Source organism: Phaethon lepturus, unplaced genomic scaffold (assembly GCF_000687285.1).
Source record: "Phaethon lepturus isolate BGI_N335 unplaced genomic scaffold, ASM68728v1 scaffold1032, whole genome shotgun sequence".
Classification (NCBI taxonomy): Eukaryota; Metazoa; Chordata; class Aves; order Phaethontiformes; family Phaethontidae; genus Phaethon; species Phaethon lepturus.
This window is the reverse complement of record NW_010523835.1, coordinates 55,179-58,620: the sequence shown is the minus strand read 5'-3', so window position 1 is coordinate 58,620 and position 3,442 is coordinate 55,179. Positions and strand designations below refer to the sequence as shown.

Here is a 3,442-nt window from a genome sequence, read left to right as displayed (position 1 = left end):
AAACCTTATAATTAATTCTACTTATACTATATAATTTGCTTATATGTAACTACATGGAGTAAAACAGTCAGTATATACTCCCTATTTTTACTTCTAAAAACCTACGGCTAGCATTGTGCAAACAGAATTTTAAATTATTTATCTCAAACAATTGAAAAACAACCTCATAACATTAATGTTTGTCTCCCGAGCATAGTACAGCCACCTGTTACATTTGCACATAGACCATCTAGCAAGAGTTCATCCTGACATGTTTTAATTTATTGTTTCGGCGGGGGCAGGTGCATACAACGTAAAACCCGCAATGGTGTTAACCTCCAAGTAGAGGCACACTCTGCGATTAGCCATCTGGCTGGCCACAGCACAAGCAGAACACCGCTACCAGCAATGCACGATGCCACGCATGTTTCTATTCAGAGCTACCTGTGTTTTCTTGTGACCTCAGGCACAAGGCCAGACTGAATATACAGAATTTAGCATTGTTAAAAAAGGAGTCAAGTATGGCCACTTCCAGAATTCCTACAGCAGTGCTATTTAAAAAGGAAATGTTAAAAAAATTTGCATAGGAAGGCACCTTATGGAATAACAAGGGTTTGCATTCTTAATGCTGAATAATGGAAAGGGCTTAAAATTTTATCTTCAAGATGCCATCCCCTAGTCATGCTTTTAACTTAACTTGTCAAGAGACAAAACGGTACTTGAGGACAAAAAAAAAAAAAAAAGTCTTAAAATGTTGCATTTGGAAAACAGACAAGCATGAAACATTATTTCGATTAGCAAGGTTGCTATTCTTCCACTTTGAAACGAACCTACCTTTCAAGCAAATGAAAATTTCTAAGGATCAAAATAAAATGCAATTATCATTTCTCATTTTTAAATAAGAATTTACTGAACTGTGCAAGACAGCAGGTCAGGTAACAGTTTTAGTTAGACAGTTGCACAGGAGTTCAAATTATGGAAACTGTCCTGCTGTCACCATCGTTTTTTGACTGTCAAGCCACGTCAATCCCATCAGTCAATATTGACCTAACTTCTCCTTCTCAACAGTTTTGCTTTATTCTAAGCTGTAATCCATTGCAGTTTCTACATTGATTTTTGTCGCTCTTCATTTTCTTGCTGTTCATACGGTAAACGTTACTTTTATCCTTCCTAATTCTGTACAAGGACAGCAGGGCAAGAATAGAGCTAATGTACTATTGCATTTCCTTCCAGACTGATGAAAAGGCACACAGTTTAAGAACTATAGGTCAAAATAGAAAACATTACTGAAGTTTTTGGAGCTCAACCAAGATCAGAAGACAAACGATGGCTTGCTGAAATTGTTAGTACATGAATTGACAAACAAGCACTTTACTGGAGTATTTTTTCTTGAATGGAGAAGAGAAAGATCTTAAATGAATATTTCTAGGGAAGGAACAAGATTTTTCTCAATATTATAGATCACGCCACCATTCTAGATCACCGTACTTACAAGTGCTATACGCAGGCTCACACTGGAGTGACAATATTTGGATCTTTTCTTCATCTGTCTCTACATTCAGGTTGGACAAGTACTGCTTCACCTTCCTCGCCATCTGGGCATCCTCGTACAGCTTCTTGGCATTCAGAAGCGAGCTGCGTCGGGCACGTTTTTTGTGAGCACCTCCCTGTACATCCAGCATGTTCGAGTTTGTGCTGCCCTGGCTCAGAGACCTATAAAAGAAAAGAGCAAAGCAGTAAATGTTTAGTTCTCAGCAGCAAGGAGGAGCTACAGTAGCACACGCCAAAGCAGATTAATACCAATAATCTTCAGTTAGGGCTAGTGCATGCTGATGCAACGAGTTAAAAAGATGAACAGCATTAAAACAACACTTGTCTTAAAATGTTCTGGTAAATTGACAGCAGCAATTTGAGTCTAGAAAAGGATGGCGTATGAAAGTGTGGAACTAGCAAGAACGAGGCGCAACACTGCGTAAAGTACCCCTTTAGCTCTGCTGATGAATCACAGTCTTGTGCTGCAAAACCCACGCTCCCTCAGCTGCAGATTGTAAGAACGGACACACTTTCTTCCTTTAAGGCATTTGGTCCCCACTGGTTGCACCAGGCTTACAACAGAAACTTCTTGCAATTCAGCTGAGTACAGAAGTGAGTGACTACTGTAATCCTCTTAGAAAACTGAGCTTCTGACAATGTTTAAATAGGGGGGAAATTATGTTAAATATGCAAAGTACCTCATATTACACACTTAACTTCTCTCTCCAATTAAGTAAAAACATTCACAGAAGAGCAGCTCATTAAAAAGTATCCCAACAAAGGTCAGGGAGGCAGTGATAATGTACATACGCCCAGACTTGCATCTATGAAAGACGATGCTCTTCAATGCTCCTAATTTTGAGCTACCAATTCTATCAGCAACTGAAGCAAAAATAAATAATCCCCAAACAGTTCACGTACATCAGTTACTCTCCCTGACAGTCGCTCCTATTCACACTGAATCAGTGACTGAACAACTGATGTTCATACAGTTCAAATATACACACAACCTCAGTTTCAAGTCCTATGGCCACACCAGTCCTAATCCACTTTTTAATAAAAGGTGTATGTTACACGTAAATTCTAATGGAAAGGGTCAATAAAGTTGTTTAATGTCGTTTGTTTGTGGTTTGTTTTTTTTTTTTAACATTCAGAGTAATAACTTTATTTTTAAAGGCTAAATTATTTGTAAAGGTATTTACCAAGACCTTGGGTGCGTTTACAAATCACAAGTGGTAGAATAAACAATCTCCACCACAGAAGAGCCATAACAGCCAAAAGAGTCAGAAAGAAACATATTGTTTAAGGAATTCTAAGGAATCAAGCACAGTGAGCTTAGTGGGTCAATCTAAGAGAAAGTATAAGCTTAAAAACTGGCAGAAATTTGTAACCTCATTAAATAAAAATGTAATGCTTTTATAGGCAAAGAGGAGCAAAAGGCATGCTGGACTGCTCACACCTGGTCAGACCAAGGGGGTACTCCTACCTCCTACCGACGAGAACAAAGCTACTGCCTATTCTGTAACGAGACAGGCAACTACATTATGTTTATTTTTAACAATAGCAATACTTTACTGCTTATGTACACACTGTTTTTCTTTTAAGTCTGGGCTTGACTCTTTAAGTCAATTTAATTCCATTTCCTTCAAAAACAATTTTTCCTTATTCCCTTGTGTTCACAGTAGCCCCAAGGGTTAGAAATTACGGTGGCTCCGGTTGGGTCCTAGGTATCTCTCCCCTGAGAGCTGCTGAGCTCTCCTGCACCAAGGGCATCTACGAGTTGCTCATTTCGCATCAGGGACCGGCATCCAAACCTGCTCCTGCCTAGCACAAGTCCTGGCGCCGACCCCCTCACTGCTGGCGGGGTAAATCCGTTCTCTGCGCAGAAGCGCGCGGGTACTCTTCGCTGACAAACGGCACCGCCGCGCCA

General features: G+C 39.8%; 1 protein-coding gene across 1 annotated transcript in view; it reads right to left on the bottom strand.

Annotated features, from left to right (window-relative positions):
• Positions 1-1,471: 1,471 nt before the first annotated feature.
• RAPGEF6 (Rap guanine nucleotide exchange factor (GEF) 6) overlaps positions 1,472-3,442 on the bottom strand; it is a gene marked incomplete at its 3' end in the record, with an annotated part of 47,198 nt that continues 45,227 nt past the window's right edge. The window contains exon 19 of the mRNA XM_010282219.1: positions 1,472-1,692. Within this exon, the coding sequence (XP_010280521.1) occupies positions 1,472-1,692 (221 nt within the window). The remainder of the gene's footprint in view (positions 1,693-3,442) is intronic.